At 32.8% G+C, this 22,746-nt stretch overlaps 1 protein-coding gene across 5 annotated transcripts in view; it reads right to left on the reverse strand.

Annotated features, from left to right (window-relative positions):
* LOC106875473 (tubby-related protein 4) overlaps window positions 1-22,746 on the reverse strand; it is a 682,417-nt gene that overhangs the window by 370,047 nt on the left and 289,624 nt on the right. For all 5 annotated transcript variants that reach the window (XM_052966219.1, XM_014923631.2, XM_014923630.2 and 2 more), the window contains exon 2: window positions 4,931-5,059. Coding sequence is in view for 4 of the 5 variants with exons in the window: in XM_014923631.2 (XP_014779117.1) it covers window positions 4,931-5,059 (129 nt within the window). In the remaining variant the exon portion in view is untranslated. The remainder of the gene's footprint in view (window positions 1-4,930; window positions 5,060-22,746) is intronic.

Here is a 22,746-nt window from a genome sequence, read left to right on the forward strand (position 1 = left end):
CACGCACACACACACACACACGCACACACACACACACACACACACACACTCTCTCTCTCTTTTTCACTCACTCACTCTCTCTCATTCTCTTTCTTTTTCATTCACACACTCTCTCTCTCTCTCTCTGTCTCTCTCTCAACAACATTTTCATTCGAATATAAGATAAGTAAATAAGTAGTAAACTTTAAGACATAGAATTAAAATATCGTCTATTGAAAGAAAGCTTGATAATATTGTCTGTTTAAAGAAGGTAATTATAAATGTTTGTAAATATTTATGAATGAAGAATTTTGCTAAGGCGGTGAAGTTTGTCTTCAAGATCTTTTTCTATTTCAGGCAGTAAAGAGAGTGAGAGAGACAGAGATAGAGAACATGTAGACGTTGCTGTAAAAACAAATAAATCTCTGTGTGTATGCTGTTAATGTAATCCTGTGTAATTTGGGACTTTGTATGGTTACGCATAGAAATATAAATGAACTAACGTACACACACACACAAATATACTCATTTGTTTTAAAGTTTGTGTTCCGTTGTAATAAATATACTCATCATCCACCTGCTATGGAGAATGAATCAGATAGAAGGCGACGGTCAGCCAGGGAGAGACAAAGGTGAAGAATCAAAGGAGAGAGAACATTGAGGAGAAGAATGGAAGAATAATGGTTAATACTGAAACGGACCATCCAAATCAAGGTGAACTCATTGCTGGTAGGGTTTTCACTAGAAATGTGGTGTTGAAGCAATTACTGAGATAAAGGTTGTAATGTTTTTATTTAAATCTTATTTTCCATATCATTTTCATGCCGTCATTTCTGACAGCACAGGTACACTAGTAATAATAATAAACAAAAAAATTTTTGTCTCTCTTGCTATGTCTCTTCAAGTTAAATCATTAATTTGACGGTTTGTTTTTGGCAGCACAGAGCTAGATTCAAGCAAATTTTTGCCTCTCATGACCAAAACTTGATCCTTAGTTTCAATCAGTGTTTGGTTAAAAATTGTTTCAGAGAACTGAATATTGATATCTGGGTTTGCCTGTTGAACTGCATACTTTAAGCCCTCAACCATGTCCTCATGATGTTTCAGCCAAAGCTGTAGGAGACTGCCAAGTTGACACATGTTCAGTATAATTGCAAAAAGGTTACGGAGTCTCCTTGGAAAATCTGATAGTGATGCTTCAGTAAATGGAAGGTCCCAATGCTCATCATTTTCTAAAAAAAAACCTTGTTGATAGCATGCTTCCCTATAAGTTTCACACACACATGACTATTTACACTCCTCAAATCTTGGAATGATTTGGGACCACGTACTTCATGCAAAAGGAACTGTAAGTAGTAGCATTCTGCTTGGCTTGGGGGTATACTGTAAACTCTTGCAAGATCATCAGCCCTACGTTTCCTCTTGTGCCATTTATTGTTTCTCCAGGTGTAATACTTGGGTAATTGTGGGTAAAAGAATTTTCTTGCATCTTCATCTACTTGACACAACATAAAAAAGGCAGTAATGGTAATTTCTTTTTGAGAAAGTGTTTGTTGCAAGGCTGTTTGTTTTGTAAAGATAACCCTGTGGCCATTCTCGAGATGGACACTCAGATGAATGATGACTGGGTGCCTCTCACTAATGGGAAAATTAAAGTTGTGCCAAAAAGCCGCATCTTTCTCTGTCATACTGTGCAACTTTGTCATTTTTATTTATCTGCTGACTGCCATTCTGCATAAGAGTGTATGTTGTAGCATCTAAACCTTTGTTTATATATTTGCAAACATACTTAATCGAGTTAACAGAGTTGCAGAATTCAATATTGACTCTAGCTACCTGTACTTGTTTTTGCTTCTCTGTAGAATACTAATCATCTACATCTACCCCAACTCCTCTTGCAGAGTGTGAGAACATTGTTCTCGGAAACTTTTGTGAAAATTAAAATGGGGATTAAATGAAAAAATGAGTTACGTGAATATCTTCACAAAAGTGATTGGAATAAATGGCAAATGTGGAATGCCCCATGCATGCACACACATGCATGCACACATACACACGCACACAGTATCGAACATCAGATGAAATGGATGTGAGAGAGAGAGAGAAAAGGTGTGTTGTCATGTATATGTAACATACATAAATATACATACATCTTTTTTGTAAGTATATGTGCATGAAAGAGAGAGTGAGTGAATGCCACTTATACATCACTCTCTGTCTTTCTCTCTCTCTCTCACACACACACACACACATACAAACACATACAAAAAAGATGTATACATATGTATTTATGTATGTACGTATACATGACAACAGTCCTTAACTGACTGACTCTCTCTCTCTCTCTCTCTCTCTCTCTCTCTCTCACACAAACACACACACATAAATAAATGTATACAAACGTACATACAAAAGCACACGTGTGCGTGTGTGTGTGTGTATGTGTGTGCGTGGGAGAGAAAGAGAGGGAGAGAGAACATTGCAAACAATGAATGAAGTAAACATGAAATGAAAAGATTGTATAAATAAAAGCTCGTGAACTTAGTAAATATTTCTTTCAGTAATTTATTGTAGTTGCTTGCAAATAGCAAATTAAAACTTGAAATGAAAACATTAAAATTGAGAGTGAGAGACTCTGCAAATGAAAACAGAAAATTTCGCCATTGCTACATCAATACCAGAAGTTGACATTGCGAAACTTTTTTTAAAAAGTGAACCATATATATAAAGTAATATTATTTATTTTTAATAAAAAAATAAACTGAAGACCCTATTATGTATTCAAGGTCAAATTATTCATGCATCCCAAGTATGGAAGTAATTTGTACAGCCATTTTCGCGTGAAAAGCAAATACACACACACACACACAGGTATATTTTGTTTAAGAAGATTATTCTTGTAATAGAAAAATATTAGAATTGAATCACTCAACTGTTTGCTCCACAGAAGTTGTCACTTTCTGTGCTATTAACAGTGAATCTGATGTTATTCAGGAACATTTTAAGTAGGTATTTTAGTGATAAAATCATGTGTAGTGCATCATTCTTACCAGCTGGACAATATGTCAGCAGTTTATGATTTGCTATCTGATATGCATTCTCTTCATATCTAAGACTCATTACTTTCAGTAGACAAGTTCACCTAGGTAGATTTAAGTAGATTCTTCACTCATTATATTTTCTCACTGTGAAAAGCACCAATACTATAGTTCATTGGTTTACAAAGCTGAGTTTATTTCTTCTTATGAGAAAAGCTGTTTATAGAAGCCTGACATCCTAACTAGGGAGATATTTATATCTCATCTACTTAACACTTTACTCAAATTGAATATTGGTTACATGGATCTATTTATTTATTTATTTTTTTTTCATCCAAAGGCAATTAACATCCATTTCAGGTGAAATTCAGTGAGAAAATTTCCATATTTAATGCATATGAGGGGGAAATAAGGAAAAAAATTCAGGGAAAAAAAAGGTTCTTTTATGCATGTTAAATGATTAATTAGAAACAAGTAATTTTTTTGAGCAATCAAAGAAAAGCATGGAACAAAATAAAACAAAATTGATCAAACTACAAACATTTTATACACAGCACAAAATAGATGCTGTAAAATGAAAATTATATAGCTTCGCTTATAGCATAGAAATTTCATTCTGTAAGCAGAAGCATTAATATTAAAATATTGCTAATTTGTGCAGTGAATCTTAAAAAGACGTAAAAACAACATAACTCTTTCAATAAGAATCCAACAATACAAACCAATTTATCTGAAACCTATTTAAGCATTCAGGTTCTAGATAAAAATTAAAACTGAACTTCTAATATATAAATCTTAGTTTAATAAAACTGAAACAGTTTTAATTTAGGTTAGTAACCCAGCTTTCATAATTCTCATACTCAACATGTAACTAAATTCTTATACAGTGTCTAACTGTTTCAATTAATTTAACCTTAGAAGTCATAGAAATTTAGAAACTACTGAAGTTAACAAAAATAATTTCAGGGGATAGACCCTAGTACAGTTATGGTTATGTAGTTAAGAAGTTAACTTCACAATCATGCAGTTTCAGGTTCAATTTCACAATGCAATAGCTTGACCACTTTGGGCTTAGGTCAACCAAAGCCTTTGAGAGGTTCTGGGAGATGGAAATTGAAAGTAACCTGTCATTTTGTTGCCAGTATATGACAATGTGTATCCCCATTTGTTGTTGGCACTCCGTCGGTTACAACATCGAAGGTTCAAGCTCATCTGATCAATGGGACAGCCTGCTCGTGAAATTAATGTGCAAGTGGCTGAGCACTCCACAGACACATGTACCCTTAACGTAGTTCTCGAGGATATTCAGCGTGACACAGTGACAAGGCTGACCCTTTGAATTACAGGCACAACAGAAACAGGAAGTAAGAGTGAGAGAAAGTTGTGGTGGAAAAGTACAGCAGGGTTCGCCACCATCCCCTGCCGGAGCCTCGCGGTGTTTAGGTGTATCCCCATATACACAAAACAATGATGATGAAGGCAATGGCAGGGACAGCAACACCTATGCCATTGATGAGGAAACCCCTATTCAAAAGAAACTAGTTTCTCTATGGACTATGGAATGGGAGAAAAAAAATTAAAGAAATATTACGGGCAACTAAGCAGACTTTTTTTTAAATAGAATCTGCTTTAAAAAATAGTCTCTACATAAGAAGACTTTGAAATAGGAATATATGTCTCAATATATTTTGTTAATATTTTACATGAATTTTCCTTGATAGCTTGGGCCCTATCTTTTTCTTTGAAGCATGAAAATAGTTGCAAGGAAGTCATGCAGAGATAAGTGCATTCCCAAGGGAACTGACTTTATTGCTTCAGAATCATGTTTCATTATTATGCACACACATTAATACATGTACATGAGCCCACAAACTTCATAGAAAAATAAAAAAAGAAAGAAAAGAAGTCCCTACCTTGCTGTTACGGTCATTGATAAGTTCAATTGACCAACGACCTTCATGTTTTATCCACACAAAAATGATACCATGTGCATCACAAGTAGCCAATTTTTGATATGGCTCATTCCATCTTACAAGAACAACCTGCAAAAACAAAATGTTCAATATGAAATCTCCAATATAACAGTTTCATTTTGAATAAATGTATATTTAGCAGTATCAAAGGTAAAGTTCAATCAAAATACAGTTGTGTTAATGTTGCTGCATAACTTTTCTAGCAATAGTTACATTGACGCATACATCAATTTTACATTATCCTGCTTTTACATAAATTTCTGCAACTTAAGGTTTAGACTCCTTCAAACTCTAAATTCATTAGTTGGGCAATACAGATTTGTGAACTTGCTTCTTCATTTTCTTCTTCTTCTTATTATTATTATTAATAATAATAATAATAATGATAATAATAATAAGGGTTAATAAACCGGACATTATTATAAAAGATCAGACAAAAAAGGTGTGTTTATTAATTGACATGAGTATTCCTTGCAATCACAATGTAGCAGCGAAAGAATTTGACAAGATCAGTAAATATAAAGACTTGCTAATAGAAATTGAAAAAATGTGGCATCTCATAGCAACTACCGTACCAGTGATTGTAGGATCTTTAGGAATGATAAAAAAGGTACTGAAACCTATTTGAAAATGATACCAGGCTTACCATGCCTACAAGAAGTGCAAAAAATCATGTTAACTGGAATGACTCATGTACTGAGAAGAGCATTATCGCTGTGAAAACAACATCCATTCACAAATTTATTTATTTATTAGTTTTTTTTAAAATACACATTTTACCTGTGAATTTGCATGTGTAAACTGGGAATGCATACAATGAGCTTCTCTGCCCTAGGTGTACGGAAAACACTCGGCGAGAAATGGAAGAAAATTTGAAGAAAGAAAAAGAAAAAACAACAATAATAATAATAATGTCCAATACAATAATGTTTAATAATGGTGTTAATGAGGCTGAGACCAACAGTGAAAGTCTTTCACTCAGCAGGTGCCTTGTGGTTGAGTAGCACAAGCTTGGTCATCATCCAGAGACTGCTCATACTCCAAGTCAGAGGTAGAGAAAAAGGTGGGACAAGATGGTAAAGTGAACTGTAATTAAGTGCTGAATCAGAAGTGAACCCAGGAGAAGGGGCTTCCAAAAATGCATAAAATCAAAATGGGATGGAATAGGATTTGACAAAATCACCACTTATAGTGTAAATGAATGCATTTGACTTGCCCAAAACCAATATAAGTTGTGGTGACATATTGCATTGGAAACTGTGTGAGAAGTGGGGGTTAGAGAGACACAAGACATGGTAAGGATATAAACCACAGAGAGTGGTGGTGTTAGAGACCTGTAACATCCTGTGAGATTTCCCAATCCAAATGGACCAGGTGCTTGAGCACAACAAGCTGGACTTAGTGGTGGTGGACAAGGTGAACCACATGTGCTCTATAATTGGTGTTCTGTGCCCCTTTGATCCGCAAATAGTTAAGAAGGAAGGCAAAAATCAGATATATACAATCCTCTTAAATATGAGATAGCTTCACTATGGTAAATGAAAAAGATGAATATAGTGCCAATTATTGTTGGGGCTTTGTGGACAGTATTAGAAGGTGTTAAGAAGAATATAAAGGAAATGTGAATAGAGTGCCTAGTAGAACTGTTGTAAAAATTTTGCCTCCTTGGCACAGCTAGAATCATCTGGAAAGTATGAGATAGTTGAAGAGAACTGATAGCATGGTACTGTTGGCTGCAGGTAGCAACCAGCTACTCATGGAAGACTCCAGGAGTTCCAACAAAATCTGAGTTAAAAGAATGATAATAATAGTAGTTTTCAAGCAGGGAAACAAAATATTTGGTAAGTAATAAGGGAAACAATTTCATAAACTCTTGGAATGACCAGTACAAAAAATTGTTATATATTGAACTAGTTACACAAAAGGGGAGTTGAATTGAAGCAGCAATTTTGTTCACATCAGCAAAAATATCAATATACATAATGTCATAAAAATAATTTTTACTTTATATTTGTAAAAAAAATACAATTTATTTTTTAAATCTCACATTTTATATGCAACATAAAATCAAATTAAAATTAACTTTGGTAGCTTTTGTTGTTTGTATCCCAGATCAATTTTGATCAAGCAATGCTATGATCAAAAACATTTCAGCCATGTTAGAAGGATCTAGGATTGCATTGTCTGGTATGTGCATTTTCATAAGACAGTTAGGTATGTTCCAGGGTGTTTTGGATGTGATTTGTAGTAAGTGATTAAACTAATGCCCAACATATGGAGTACAAAGGAGTATTAAAACTGTACCCATTAAATATTAAATGGGGCTTAACATTGCCTTAGATATTAGCATTCATAATTTTTTTAGTTTTTTTACTAGGTTTTCTTTCATCATATAAATTTTTAAACTTTAATTTTGAATGATAGTTTAACAAGAAAATATACATTTTGCAATATTTTACTGTCTACAAGGAACAAATCTGACTGTCTAACTGCAACACTATGAACACATCTCGAGAGTTAGTTACTGGTAGCTTCTTATTTTTCATCTGATAACAGTTTAGTTCTATCCTATCTCCATTATTATTACCATGCTGGCACCATCAATTTTCATTACTTATGCCAGTGCATCTCTGTTGTGTGGCCCTTGACAGAATAACAGGCACAATCTTTCTTTTACAAATGGTCTTTTCAAATCTCGTTCCTGTAACTTGTGACACAAAGAAATTTGAAGCTAAATTATAAACCACACCACATTAAATTATTCTTTCACCTGAAATCTTTTTGTTCTAAATTATGTAATTAAAAAGCACTCACAAGAGGTGTTTATCAAAATTAGATGTTGACATAGTTTGGAGAGTAATATAAAAAGTTAAATACATTGAATTAAAGCAACTAATTCAGGCTGGTCATTATAGAATCAATTAATTCATCAAAGTTGTCAAGTTAAGCAAATAGAGGATTATTTGAAACTAAACTGAAAATGATTTAAGCAATGTAAGACATTTGTGATTTATAACATTACAATAGTCTAAAATATATTCTCTATCTTTCAGAAATGATGAAATAAAGGAAATAAAGGAAGGTGACTAATTTTAGACTATTGCTATGCAGATCTAAACAGATTTATTTCTAAAATACAACTCAAAAAATTATCTTTCTAGATATGTATTTATTTATAAGTTCATATTTACAATTGTAAAATAAATTAATGCGCATATGTATGGGAGCTGGTTATATTTCTTTAAATTTAAAGAAAGAACTGACTAATAGTTTTGAAAAGTTAAATAATGGGATGTGTTCTGAAAAGCAAAATATGTCAGTAATGGTTTGCAGCAATACTAATAATGCAAAACCAGACAAATGAGATGTACAATACTATCCTGACTTTATTAAGCAATAGTTTCAAAAATATCATTGACATAACATATCAATGGTACAATAAATTTTCTAATACAAAATATCAATGATATGATATGTCAATGATAGGAAACAACAGTGATACAAACACAAAATTAATGTTAGATATCTGTTTTAAAAATCAATGATATAAAATAAAAATCAATAATACAAAACAAAAATCAATGATGAAAAAAAATCAATCTAAAATAAATCAATGATAAATAATTACTCAATGGTGAATACAAAAGCCCACACTTACATCATAAGTACACATTTCTCTATTCCAGAATTTGACATTTATACTTAAGAAAACATTTGAAAGATTTGAATGTTGACTGTCAAAATTATTTTTTTATAAATTCAATTTAGACGTTCCCTCCTCCTATCAGCTTCAAATGTACACGAAAAAGATGTTTTTGAAAACCATCAACTAAGATTTATTTCTATATTTAGTGAGATCTTGAGGGCACAGACCACACTTTCCATCCTGTAGATTTAGCACAAACACACACATACACATGCAGACCATTGTTTTAAAAGAGAAGATGATGTTCATAAATAAAGTCATTAGCAAAAGTTGGAAGCTGAAATTCAATGAGGCAAAAGAAGAAATGAAATGAAACGGGAGAAAAACATAAAATTCCATTGCACGGGGAATTAAACAGCACAAAATACCTGAAGGGAAAGACAAATAAACATTGCAGAGAATACAATGATGATGATATATTCAAATACTAGAATCATGAAATACATACAATATTGACTAAAAGTGAACTACAATATAAAACATTCACTAAAAGTGAATCTCATATCAGTCTTACTAAGATGCTATTCAGCAAATAGGATAATCAAGAAAAATCTAAAGGTAACATGTACAAGATAGAATGTGGCAATTTATATTATACTAACAACAATACCTGGCTTTGCCTGCATTTATAAAACGTATCACCAGCCTTATAACTTTGAAATGATGTACACCTACTCAAAATTTTAGCTACCTAAATTAAACAAATCTGTGACCTACAATTTTTGGAACATATATACATACATTCACTTTTGTACATTAGTATTAAATGACATATATTTCTTTAGCTAAAAATAAGAGAAAGACATGCAAATCATTCAGTACAATTTTTACTGAATCCTTAAGTCGTTCGACCACTCCTGATCAGACATATTCAGCAATTGGCAAACAACCTTATTGACCTTCACCAATGATTTACCAATGTTTACCATCAGTTCTTATCCTTGACAGGCGAAATAAAGTATCTATGAAGGAAATTGAGGACAGTGAAATGCTTACAACAGACTTTAGACTACTACACAGTCATTTCCTATATACTCTATAGAAGAAAAGTTATATAACAAGGTATCAATATCTTCTATACAAAAAATAATAGCTTAAAAAATTTTATGTTATTTTTCTTCGATGATAAATTATTGTAATTGATTTATAGTTTTGAAGTGACCTTCATGCAACCTGGTGAAATTTTAGTCACTTGCCACTTTTCACTAGTTTAGTGGGGACAATGAGAAGAGAATCTTTCAGTTATGCATTGACTATATAAACAAGAACTCTAAGCTATCCAACTTTTCTTCTCATCAGAAGGCAACCAGAGTGGCTGTCCACTCACTCCTTTCTTGGTAGAATGTGGTTGTCTGTTCACTGTCTTCTCAGCAAAACACAGCTAGAGCAGCAGTCCATTCATTCACTTCTATGAGCAATCTCTCTCTCTCCCTCTCTCTCTTTCTTTCTTCACAGAGAACTCAACCAGAATAGAGCTAGTCATTGTTCACTTTCATTTTAGCTGATCACAAGAAAACATGTTTCAGTTGAACATGACATCAATTTGCCACATCTGGACTATGACAGATTTCATACCACATATGTTGATTTCTTTTATTCTATCTCAGCAACATAAAAGTTCACACTACCATATGCGACTGAAAAGAACTTATTTCAAAAACAAGTGTCACACTACTCTATAACATGTTTAACTCAATGTAGCTTTTATGAATATTGCAATTAAAAGCTGTTCATTTTTCTCTGTGTGAATTACAAGCTTTTGAATGTGAAATCATGCTATTTAAACACATTGACTTACACCAAATATACCTTCAGAAGTGTACAATTCTTATACATAGAATGTAAAAGAGAATTATTTTATATAATTTATAGCCAAAACCCATCTTACCTGATGGGTTTGGCTATCAATTAAACAGCTTTTATCCAATAACAGTTCCAAAATCTTCCAAATTTATGTTCTAACTTTCTACTTTCACTGCACTGACTCAAAGACAGTATTTCAATCAATATAAGCCTAAAATTGCTTCCTTTTTGGTCTAATGCCCCAGCTCTTTAGTTAGGTCCATTTAATTGTCACAAAATAAAACATAAGTTACTACATATTTCACCCCGCTTATCAACTCACTTCTGCCAGAAATAGAGCAGACCAGCTAAAAAGTAAGAACTAAGATGCAGCTATCAGTAACCAACTCAGGTCAGACCTAGCAGAGTTCACACCAAGAGCACATGTGAACTCAATATTTATAAACCCATTACCTTTCCAACTACAATTTACAATACAATTAAATTTTTCACAGCTATTTTTCACCAGAAAACATGTGACATCCAGGTATGTAAATTGTTATGCTTATTCTTTTATTTGTTTCAGTCATTTTGACTGCAGCCATGCTGGAGCACCGTCTTTTAGTCGAAGAAATCGATCTCAGGACTTATTCTTTGTAAGCCTAGTACTTATTCTATTAGGTCTCTTTTGCTGAACTGCTAAGTTACGGGGGACGTAAACACACCAACATCAGTTGGGGGACAAACACAGACACACAATCATATACGTATATATATATATATGACAGGCTTCTTTCAGCTTCTGTCTGCCAAATCCACTCACAAGACTTTGGTCAGCCCAAGGTTATAGCAGAAGACACTTGCCCGGACTGAACATGGAACTATATGGCTGGTAATCAAGCTACTTACCACACAGCCACTCCTAATTACTAAAACATTAATTGTATTGCTCATCCACTTTCTACAGACTCAGATGTCCAAATGCACTCATCTCATGCAGACACTAATGCTTTTGTACACACATGCACACACATTATGCAGACCACACTTGCATCATTTGGCTTTTGATGCTTTTTTTTTTGTTTACTTTTAACCTTTATCAATTGCTACTTTCTAAAATTATTTAAAAGGGTGTATAAGCTCTCTTGCAACCAGGTTGAGTTTTGGCCGTTCTCTATTTTTTACCACTTTATTGGCCCAATAAGAAAGCAGTAGCTCTTGACCAGTATTGACTACATAACAAAAACCTAAAGCTGTCCAGTCTCTCTTCTTGAAAATGTACAACCAGAGCAGCTATGTGCTCACAACTATTCTTAGAACAATGCATACAAAACAGCAATCCACTCACTCTCTTCCAGACAAAATACAAGCTATTCATTACAAAGATGATGATGATGATGATGATCAGAATCTCTCACTGTCTAGTTTCATTCACCTATTCTTAATACAGAAACTTAAGATCAAGGCAAATTTCAGTTGAACAAATCATTGATTTGCCATATCTCACTTCTGACAGTTTACAAAACACATATTAATTTATTTTATTTTATCTCAGTAACATCTCCTGTCCGTTTACACTAACTCATGAGAACTTTATTTCAAAAATATACATAACACTACTTCTGCAACTGAGAATTGCTTCTTTTCTCTTTATGAATTATTGTATCATTCAGACTTGTAATTACAAATTTTGTGAGTGAAACAATGCTGTTTAAAGACATGAACTTATCATAGCACTTAGGCTAGTAGAGGTCAACACTTCTGGTGTTGACCATAACATATCAAATAAATCAAACTTGTTATATTTAATTTATTACCATTGTTTCTTGCATCTGAATTTTCTAGTCTCATCATCATATTATGTCCATGTTTTCATGCTTGCATGGGTTGGACAAGTCTTCTCTAGCATATAAGCAAAGGTATTCTAGCTATGATGCTCACTGCTTAATTTTAAAAAGTGCATCTGGGCTATATTGTCTAATACACTTTGCTCTTTAATAGACAGTAGAGTGCAATTTGAGGGAGATATAGTTGTTAGTTTAAACAGTTTGAGTTAAAAATCTCATATATGGGTACCCTCCTTAATGCTAATAAATCAAATACTGAGTGAATATTCAGTTTCATAAATACAACAAAATGCCATGTCTGTGATAGGCTTTAAACAGACTCATGATATATACTCCTAATTGTTTAGCTATAATGATTCTTTGGTTATATGTCAGAAGGGAGGAGATGCCTTCTGAGACCAGTGCGATCAACATGGTTTATATTCCTCTTGAATAGTATCAGTTCAATGGTGTAGGAAAAACATTTACCAGGGATGTAGGAGCTGAACATCGCTGTAGGTCTTACTAGCCTTTTGTACTAGCAGCTGTAGTATTTTCTAACACTGAATAAGAAAGAAACCAACCTTTGTGATGCAATATTTGCTATGCTGAAGATGTTAATTCATTAAGGAAGTATTTTTATTGATAGTAAATCCTTACACTGTAGTGACCTTGTGAGTTGTAATTGTGTATAGTTCATGCCTAAGGGTAGAGTGATAAAGTTATTTTGTACATATTTTCTTACTCTGTCTAAAGAAGAGAACCATTTAATCACAACTGGAGTGCATGTAATGAAAACTGACCTGGAAAAGTTGGAGGTGTTAGTAAGAACACACAGAAATAGAAAAGGGTTTTATATGGTCAGGTAATTCTTGGAAGAATGGAGAGAGAAAGAGGGAGAAGGAGGGAGAAAGAAAGAGATGATATGAGTGAAAAAACGAAAATATATGTGTGTAACAAGATGGTTCAAAGAGAATTTGTATGGTCATAAGTTCAAAGGAACACAAAATTGTTTTGTTAGACAGACAGAAATATAACTCCTTAGAACAGAATATGTAGTAGTATTTATAGATCAAAGTGCTTTACTATTATTCAATTTGATCTTATTTATTGGCATCATATCAATTAGAAAATTCTGTTAGTTTGAAAGATAGTAGTATTAATGGTGAAATATTTCCAATTATCATGGAATAACATGCTCTTTATCAATGGTAAGGATACATGTAATGTATAAAATTATTCAAATAGAAATACCTTCAGAAGGTTGATGTTTCAATAGTTGGATATGGAAAGATGTTATAAACTCTATCATTAGTAAGATTAAACTTGTTCATCCAGTCCTTTGGACTAAATGTCTACAGCTTTCAGAATAAAGGCTAACAATAAACACACATACACACATGCATGCTTTCTCTCTCTATCTCTCTCTCTCACACACACACACACACACAATGTCCTATTACATGAAATGTAAATGAGCAGCAAGTGAGGAGGCTTCTATACAATCATTCTGCCAGATCACTATGTCAGACAATTTTCTCTTTACAAATTCCCCAGTGTCCATAAAATTAGAAACCATATAATAAAATATAACTCTTATATCATCATATTCAGCTATAAAAATAGGAATGTCACAAATAGTATGCTAATCAAATTGATGGTCACAGGAGAAGGTTCTAGATCTAAGAAACTAGTTCTTTAAAGTGATATCCATAAGAAACACATTTCACATATTGCAATGGTATGAGAAAGATTCTTGAAATTTAAATATTTGCATATTGTTGACAAATTTGTTTTCATGTTAGATGTTTTTCATGTCACTGAACATTCAATTATAAAGAACCAGTGACTCCTGCTTTTTTAGATATGTAGATTAATATATGCTTCAAATAAGAAGTCAATGAAAAAACCTCTTCATGATTGCTAGACCTGTTAGAAAATGTAGGCAAATATCTCTTAAAAACACACTCTATTGTTTTGAAAAGGGGAAGGGCATATTGCTTAATGTACATTCTGATACCTTTAAAAAGACAAGATTGTCATGGCTAGAACTGATCAAAAGTCTGCTCAGGCAAGGATATATGAGACTAAACAGCAACAAGATATGTATCCTATAACAGGGCAACAAATGAGGTGGTATCAAAAGATTCCTAGACTAGTTATGTTTAATAAAAAAATAACTTATTTACCTAAATTTTAACATCATCCTCCTTCGAAATAGTGACCTTGTGCAGCAATATACTGGTCCCAGTGTTCTTGGCACTTTTGTAATCTAGCTCAGAAGTAATTTTCTGTGAGTGGAGTACCTTCTGCAATTCACTCTTGATCTCGACAATGGTGTTAAAATGGTGACCTTTAAGTTGAATTTTCATTATGCGGAAGAGATGAAAGTCTGCAGGTGCTAAATTTGGAGAATAGGGTTGATGCAAAAACGATACCATGTTGTTTTTGGTGAGAAACTCACGAGTGCAGAGAGCTCGGTGACAGGGTGTACTTTTGTCATGAAGAATCTAATTCTTTGCGCTCCATAGATCTGGTCACTTTCACCGAATGTCCTCCCTCAAATGCTTCAAAACATTGCAGTAGAACTCTGAATTGACAGTCTGGCCCTGGGTGAAGAATTCTCAATGCAGAATACCACATTTCTGAGGGTGACACACATGGCATATCTTCCAGATCACTCATTGTCATCTAGGGACATTCTTCTGCTTTTGAAGCACCCATGCCACTTGAAACATTGTGTACAATCCATTGCCTCATTGCCATAAGCTTGCTGAAGCATGCTCAATGTGTCTGTAGCAAACTTCCCAATTTTAATGGAAGATTTCACATTAGCCCTTTGTTCCTGACCATGACAAAATTGCAGACTACAGCATACATGTGATCACAAAAACACAAATTTCACAACTTGCAAAGTAAACACTGTGATGTCACATGGCACACTGCCTTACAAAGGTCGCTGCTAGCTCTCACTACACACACAACTATGTACTACTGTCCGTTGGCACACTACAGAACTAGTCAGGGAACTTTTTGATACCACCTCATAATTTTTCCAGGAACCTTCAGCCCCACATTTTAATGTATTACTACTTAGACAACTATAATTTTCTTGAAAATTTCATGCAAACGTGTATCGTTTTCTTGAAAATTTCATGCAAACGTGTATCATTTTCTCATATTGACATGAATTAATATTTTCCATTAATATATTCAGAGTTAAGCTATTAAAATAAATGCAAAATTAATTTTAAAGTGGGGATTATTGCAATTTTTTATGATTTTAAAATGAAAATATAAGTTACACAAAAGAAAAATTACAAGTATTTGGTGATGTCATGAATGATGTATGTGAAAAAAAAATTCTTAATGAAGTGAAGACTATAGTGATCTAAGTATTTGAAATTGAAATATCTACAATAAAATATATAACATACTCAGATAATAATGATGGCAAATTATTGCAACAAGCTTTATGGAGAAATGATGATAACTCTCACAATACATGGACAAAATTTACAAAACATTATTAGGTTTTTATGACATGAACTACAGATGGCTGAATTATTAGAGAGTAACTGATAGTTAAAAAGCCAATGAATTATTGTCTTCAGTATGCACTGTAATAGGACAAAATACATTTAATTCTCTCTGTCCTGCTCCTCTTAACTACATAGAGGATACAATACTGAGGCACAGCTCAAATCTGTAGGTAATAGAAGCATGGCAAAATTAATGGAATTTAGTTAATTAGCAGAGATCAACCAAAATTCTCAGGGTTGCTTTCTTAATCAAAACAGAAGGGGCAGTGCCCATGACCATTACCATCAATCCTAGGCTAGCGAGATCAATATGGTTGCTGCCTAGTTTGAATATCTGTAAGCCTATATGCAAATAGTGTCTATATTATCATTCAACCTGATAGAAAGAGTAGCCAAATCTCCATCACTTTATTATTCTTAAAAGGAAGCATACACTGGATAATACATGGCAGGAAAATAAAACACAAGAAAGTATGATCATAACTGGAATGCTTCTAATCACAAATCTGATCAATCAACGCTGACCAAATAGCTAAACAATGACAATATTACAAATGTAGAGGGGATTACAGCTGGTTTTTCAGTTTTGGAAATATTTGGGAAAACTTATTTAGTAAGCTCTGAGGCAAGAAACACAGCAAAGAAGATTAGAGAAAGCGAGATGACTATGTCATTGGATGGCTAATTCAGTGGAATGGAAGCCATTGTAGAAGATATAGAGAGGAAAACAATTACTCTGTGGCTCAATGGTTATATCCTTACACCTCCAATATCGTAGTATGGTTTATGTTGTCAACGATCAATAAAGAATACACTGTAACAGTGTTATAACAATAGCAGTAACAAACACATAATGAACCAGCAATCAGTATTTCCAATGCACTAACTCAAACTGAAAACTGTACCTAGACTTCAAAGACCAAACTACAAACTGTCAACTACATCAGACTGCTACTATTTATATGTAGCGGTCCCATCTATTCCCATCAGGTGGGTGTCATACTCTCACCACAACATCTCCCCTTTTGAGATTTCAAGTTCCAAAGGAAAAAAAGAAATTTTATTTATTATTATTATTATTATTATTATTATTATTATTATTTAGTATCTTTGGATCTTTCTGATTTGGTGGACATCATTTGTTTTCTAATGAAACACTTTCAAACTCAGGACACTGGTAGAATGTGTCATAGAAAACATCTTTTACTCTTAGTGTTGTTGAGAAAAGTTTATATTTTTAAAGTTATTTCGTGTTAAAGTTGTCGTATTTCAGTAATTTCAACCAATCACTGACGTCTATTAAGGTGAAAACAATTACTGCTGTGGTTTATCAACAACATGTTGTGACGGTGTAATGGGATCTTTTCCCTTGAATAAAATTAGTGCTGTTGTTTGTCAACAACAACTATTGTTCGTGCGTTTGTACTGGTTTTAGCTTTAGGGTTTTAGGGTTCAGGTTCGGGTTTTAGAGTTAGGGTTAGGGTTTTAGGGTTAGGATTAGGGTTAGAGTTATGAGTATTTTTGCCAAATTTGGTGTAAAGTTTGTGGGGGTGTATTGAACAGATTTTCACCAAATTTAGCAAAAATACTCATAACTCTAACCCTAACCTTAAAACCCGAACGCTAACCCTAAAACCCTAAAGCTAAAACCAGTACAAACACACGAACGATGTCATAAATAACAGTACTGCCGATAGTTGTTGTTGACAAACAACGGCACTAATTTTATTCAAGGGAAAAGATCCCATTACACCCCCACAACGTGTTGTTGACAAACCACAGCAGTAATTGTTTTCACCTCAATAGACGTCAGTGATTGGTTGAAATTACTGAAATACGACAATTTTTAACATGAAATAACTTATAATATAAAAATGTTTCTGTTCTATAAGACAAAATATACAAGTATATGAAGTTTTAATGTGTTTTGGTAGAAAACATACTAAATAAAAACTAAATAAAAAATGGTGTCCACCAAATCAGAAAGATCCGTATCTTTTTCGCTTGGGCCTCATCTCAAGGTGTTCAGTCTGGAATTTGAAATTAAGAATTTGAATCTTTACTCAATATTGGCCTGGAATTTGAAATTAGGAATTTCAATCAGGAATTTCAATAATTGGAAATATTTCACCATTAATACTACTATCTTTCAAACTAACAGAATTTTCTAATTGATATGATGCCAATAAATAAGATCAATCAGTTCTCTTTTAAAATGATATTGCTCTGAAATACTATAAAGTAATCACTTAACAAGTTCCTTTATATGAACCCTTACCGAGAGAGATCTAGCAAGTTAATATTCTGATTTTCTTGTCTGCAAATGAGTTTTCATGGCTCTTTATGCAATTCTAATATTTGTTTTGTAATATCATGTTACTCTGCTAAAGTACAGAAAATCCCAATAAAGATTTCTGCATGAAGCCATGAAACTTCTGTCATAATATATGTCTAAAAGTACTATACTTTGATTGTTACATGCATCCATACAAAATTATATCCTATCTTCAGTTCAGTTTCCATGTCTATTCTGACCTATAGTCATGAATGTTGGAGAATGACCAAAAGACTACAATCATGAATACAAGCAGCCAAAATGGGAATTCTCCTTCAGAGAATTCCCATTTCGGTTGCTTTGTATGCAACTCTCCAGGTTGAGCCATTACTTTTCTTCATTGAGAGCTCACAGCTCTGGTACTATGAACATGTGATTAAAATGTTGCATAAAAAAATTGCACAACAGATTTTTCAAGCCAAGTCATTCAGTAGGAAACTTAGAGACAGACCAAGAACAAGAGGGTTGATATCCATAATCTTCAATGGCCACATTTGGGAATCCGGTTAGAAAGTGTAATGATGGTTGCATTAGATAGAACCCTGTGGAGGAAGTGCCTGAGGACTCTACCCCCACATCCCTTCCAGGAATAGTGGGTAGTGATGTTGAATAGATAGATTATATTTAAATCCAAACAGACATTTTCCTGCATATTTCTTATTAGACACATTATACATAAGTATATAATCAAATATGAATGGTGTAATAAAGTAAACTTTCATTAACGCTTTGGTTACTTATTAGTTGAAACATTTTCGCACTGAATTACACATAAACATGTCACGAGGAGAATCTTTTGGAATATCCCCAAAGCCATACATCACTTCTGAATGAACTACATAATAAGAAAATTTGATCTGAAGCAATAAATGTATTAGATACATACTGTCAAGACAAAAATTGCAAGGCTGCAAATATCTGGCAGTAAGTCAGAAATGAAAATTAACTAGTAACTAACATTAGCTGAGTGTAGTCAGATGTGAAGATATTAACAGATGCTAAATAGCTACTGTAACTTTCAAGCAATTTGCTACAAAGTCTTCTGAAAGAATATTTTACTGCAATTTCTTTTGTGAATATCAATGTACTACAGTCAAAATACATTGAGAAATTATGAAAATAGTAAAAAAAATTAGTGAAAAACAAAGACATATTACACCAAAGGAAAGGAACAAAATAGAAAAGCTGGGACAATACAGATGAGACATTACCATTGCCTACTTGTGATTGATTACAAAAGTTATGACTTTTATTCAACTGTTAACATAAACGAAAATGTTTGTGGATCAATAAATTGCAGAATATCTAGCCTCAGAACAAGATTCTGCAATGCCATAAAAATTATGGCAAAGATAAAGATAATAACTATAATGATGATGCCAATAGTAATGATGATGATGACAACACTGATGCCACTGCTGCTGATGTTCAATTGGCTGAACTTCTAATTGCATCGTATTTTTGTAATTAAGGCTTTATAACCTAAAAATATTTTATATGCAAAAAATATTTCGGTAAGAATCTCCGTGTAAATATAATGTATCATATTTTTGAACAAGCAAAACTTATCTTTGTTAGCTCAGTACCTAACAAGTCACCAAAGAGCTATCCAAATGCAGTAGCCAAATTAATACCTAACAACCTGTTATAGCTTGACTGAACTAATATATTAAGTATCAGTTTATGATTTATTTTAGATATAGATACATCAAAGAAATAAATAATGATCTGCATAATAAAGAAAATATTCAAAATTTGGTTGCACAAATTATCAACAAGAAACACTTTTAGAAACAAGCCTCTATGAGGCTGTCTGACTTGCTAAAAACAGCAGCCAAATCTCTCTCAAATTACAACTTAGTACCTTAAATAAGGACAGGACACACTAAATAATCTAATTTTAGATAACATCATCATCATCATCAACTAAAAATACTGGTTTCTCATAGTTGGGATGCCATTAATCACAGGACTGGTTGATCAGTATTAACTACAACAATAATAACCATTAGCAACAAATCAGAAAAGGTATAAACAATCTAATAATACTCTTTTCTGTTGTTGGAGCTGTCAATCTTAATTCAGCCTTCATCAAGCAGACCTATGATCAAAGATATTCCAGTCATGACTATTCTATATTCAAGGCACAGAGTATGCAGGACTAAACTAGCCAATAAGATAGTAACATGTCAACTGAAGGAGATTTGGCAGCTTTTTAGCAGCTCCATCTTCATCAACTGCAGGGATCTGAGAGGTTTCCCTTGAAATGCTTTAAGGCTTAAGAAAGAAAGAAACAACAACTCCTAGGTTACCACATTAGAAAGTAACGCATCAAAACATTAAATTATCTTTAGATTTGGTTTGAATTTTTGCAACAGAGTACAGTCCACCAGAGGAAAACAAGAGCCAGCTGTTGGTGCTAAACTAGACAATATATTAAGTCTAGCACCCAAAAACAACTGCAAATAATCCAACAGGATTTTGTATAGCCTGGCTATGGTGGAAGACACCTGATCAAGGTGTCACTGAAATCAAAACAGGGACTGCATGGATGTAAAGTGATCATCTTAACTATATAGCCATAACAGCAGCTACATAAATAATGTTAACTAAAACTGACAAGTGAATGAATAATGGACAAGCCTCCAAAGTAGAGAAGCATACTTGATAATGTTTCATTTTTGGTGCTTTTGAAGATTCCTTTATTCTTTTACTTGTTTCACTCATTGGACTGTAGCCATTTTAAGACTTCACACTCCAAGATTTCGCAGATAATATTAACCCCAATGCTTATTTCAATTAAGTACTTATTTTATGAATCTTCATTTAATGAACTGTTAAGTTACAGGTCATTAAAAGACGCAACAAAATTGACGGTAGTATTTAGACCATTATAAACATAAAGACACATATATTTAAAAAGGCCTCTACACAATTTCCTGCTACCAAATTCCAGTCACAATGTATTGGTTAAATCAAGACCATAACAGGAGACACTTGTCTCAAGTTCCAAGCAGTGAATTTGAGTCCAGAACCATGTATTCATTTATAATGAATAAATTTTGATGATAAAAACAAGTATTCTTCTTCTTTTTGTCTTTCTCATATTCACACACACATACATAATATATTGAATACATTTGATATGTTAGTATTATAAATATAAAATTTAGCACACATAGCTGAAGAAAACTGGAATTTGATTGATTGAAAAGTATTAAACTAAGTATAGACGTAAATTGTCAAGCAAACATAGAAACACTAATACATCTTAGATAGTAACAAACAAATGGTTTATATTTTTAGCTTTAAACCAAATTTTGATGATTTCACTTTTATGAAACAATGACCAAGAATTGAGAATAACTTGAAAAACAGGAAGATGGCAGAAAACAAGAAGACGGTAAAATAGAGCAGATACTTTTAAAAATGCATTGAATTATTTTTGAATATAATTAAGCAAAACTAAAAATAATTAAAATTATTTAATCGTGTCTAAAAATCTAAAGAAAATTTTACAATAAATAAAACATATTAAGATAAATATGACACATTAAAATAATTATGATATAGATAAAATAACAGAGCTAAAATGTTCATATGATTATCAATTTCCTAAATATTGTGAATTTTAAAAACTTTTTAGAGATTTTAGGAGCAATAATCAATATTGCTTTCTCAAATTCTTCAGGTTACTGCATTTTATAATGGTAGACAAAATATTACAAATTGTAAACAAATAAAACATATTAATATGCTTATCAAATGGATTAACATGCTTATCAAATTGGAAATTTTAACAATCGCAAAGAAGAGACTTCTTGGAGTGAGATAATGAGACTACTGATTAAATGTTATTTATGTTTTAAATTACTGTCGTCATTGAAACTATGTATTTAATCTATTTGAAACTATGTATCACATCTTGGTATTTATGTGGCAACTTCTAATAAATCCAAAATTGCCAACTGAGTCCACCTTATCCAAATTTGCTGCAATCGTAAACAGTTTTCAAACATATATATCAATAGACAGAACATAAACAAGTGCTATATAACTTAACTGATGCACTACACCTTACATAACCAATTACAAAATGACATCTTACACATTGTGGACCCAGAACAAGCAAAAACTTAATAGCGGTTTCTTCTTTATATTTGATTGGCAACTGTGTGTTCTACTTCCTGTATGACACTAAGTGGTGTTACGTAGGATTAATAATGTACATCACTCCCACTTTGCAGTTCATCTTTGAATTTGAACAATTATCTCATGCATGAATAGAGAAATGGATGTAAAATTGCTTTTAAAAGCATTGATAATTCTGAATATTTTTTCATGTTAGCTTTTAACATGTTTGCTTGATATTAACATGAATTAGGATAGGATGGTCCTAAAAACTGAAGATACTTTTATAAAAATTATTGTAGCAGATGTCTTATAGTGAGAATTTATTAATGCCATCTAATTGATTCTGAATTAACCACTTAACTAGCATAACTGTAGAATTTGATCTATCTATTACTAATTTTCTATCACTTGTGACAGTTATTATTTAAACT

The sequence above is a fragment of the Octopus bimaculoides genome, chromosome 3 (genome assembly GCF_001194135.2).
Source record: "Octopus bimaculoides isolate UCB-OBI-ISO-001 chromosome 3, ASM119413v2, whole genome shotgun sequence".
Classification (NCBI taxonomy): domain Eukaryota; kingdom Metazoa; phylum Mollusca; class Cephalopoda; order Octopoda; family Octopodidae; genus Octopus; species Octopus bimaculoides.